The 971-nt window shown below is 35.4% G+C and overlaps 1 protein-coding gene across 1 annotated transcript in view; it reads left to right on the top strand.

Annotated features, from left to right (window-relative positions):
* The window catches only part of LOC107577743 (inositol polyphosphate 5-phosphatase K-like), a 12917-nt gene extending 11974 nt beyond the window's left edge, over window positions 1-943 (top strand). The window contains exons 9-10 of the mRNA XM_016263783.1: window positions 61-286; window positions 743-943. Of these exons, the coding sequence (XP_016119269.1) occupies window positions 61-286; window positions 743-943 (427 nt within the window). The remainder of the gene's footprint in view (window positions 1-60; window positions 287-742) is intronic.
* Window positions 944-971: the final 28 nt, after the last annotated feature.

The following is a 971-nucleotide window of genomic DNA, read 5'->3' as shown; positions in this document are numbered from 1 at the left end:
TATATATATATATATATATATATATATATATATATAAACATTTTCTTTTACTATTTCCAGAACTGCAGTGACTCCTGAGGAGTGGGAGAGCCTCTGCATCTTAAACATTAGCAAAGCCGAGAAGGAGAAGAACAACTCTCTTTCTCTGAGAGCTCTTGTGGACAGCCTGCTCGAGCAGACGGCTGCAGACATGCGCAGACAGTACGAGGCCACGGGAAGGGCTTTTGAGCTCCGCATAGAGGAGACCAAAACTGCCAAAACACAGCTTGAGAACCAGCTCAATGAAGTCAGTTGCACTTGTAGTATAAAATAATTTCTACTAGTGAATTAAGGCACAGCAACATTATAATATATATTATGAAAAATATATTTATTTTGAGATTTGTTAAAATTATATTTAACAATTTTATTCAATATTAAATATTTGTATCTATTTTATATTAAATATTATTTCATATTTAAACATTGAAGATTAATTTTGAGTGAGTGTTAGGTCATGGCTAAATTAAAATAATTTAATAATATTTGACAATAATATAGCCTATTGTGCATCCTTAGTAACTAGCCATATAACACTCGGCAAAATTCAAAGTCAAAAATTTATATGTTTAGCATTTGAGTAATTAGGATCAATTTCAATGTAATCTTGTCTGTAACATCCCGGATCCTTTTATAGGGTTTCATTCTAGTTTTTTTAGGTTATAATTTGACTAGTTTGGTATGTCTATGTGCTCTCTTAAAGCTGCTAGCAGAGACAGCAAATCAGGAGAAAAATCTGGAGTCTCTACGTGTGGCAATCGCAGAGAAAGACGCTCCATTCAAAGTGGCTCAGACTCGACTGTTCTCTCGCAGCCAAAGGCCCAACGTTGAGCTCTGCCATGACCCGGCTCAAATCCGACTGCTGGAAGAGGTCAAGGAGCTCGCAAACCACATTGAGAGGTAAGTGAAAGGATGGATATATATATATATAT

The sequence above is a fragment of the Sinocyclocheilus grahami genome, unplaced genomic scaffold, assembly GCF_001515645.1.
Source record: "Sinocyclocheilus grahami isolate Dianchi unplaced genomic scaffold, SAMN03320097.WGS_v1.1 scaffold7053.1, whole genome shotgun sequence".
NCBI lineage: Eukaryota > Metazoa > Chordata > Actinopteri > Cypriniformes > Cyprinidae > Sinocyclocheilus > Sinocyclocheilus grahami.
The sequence above is the reverse complement of the archived record's forward strand: the minus strand, read 5'-3'. Positions and strand labels throughout refer to the sequence as shown.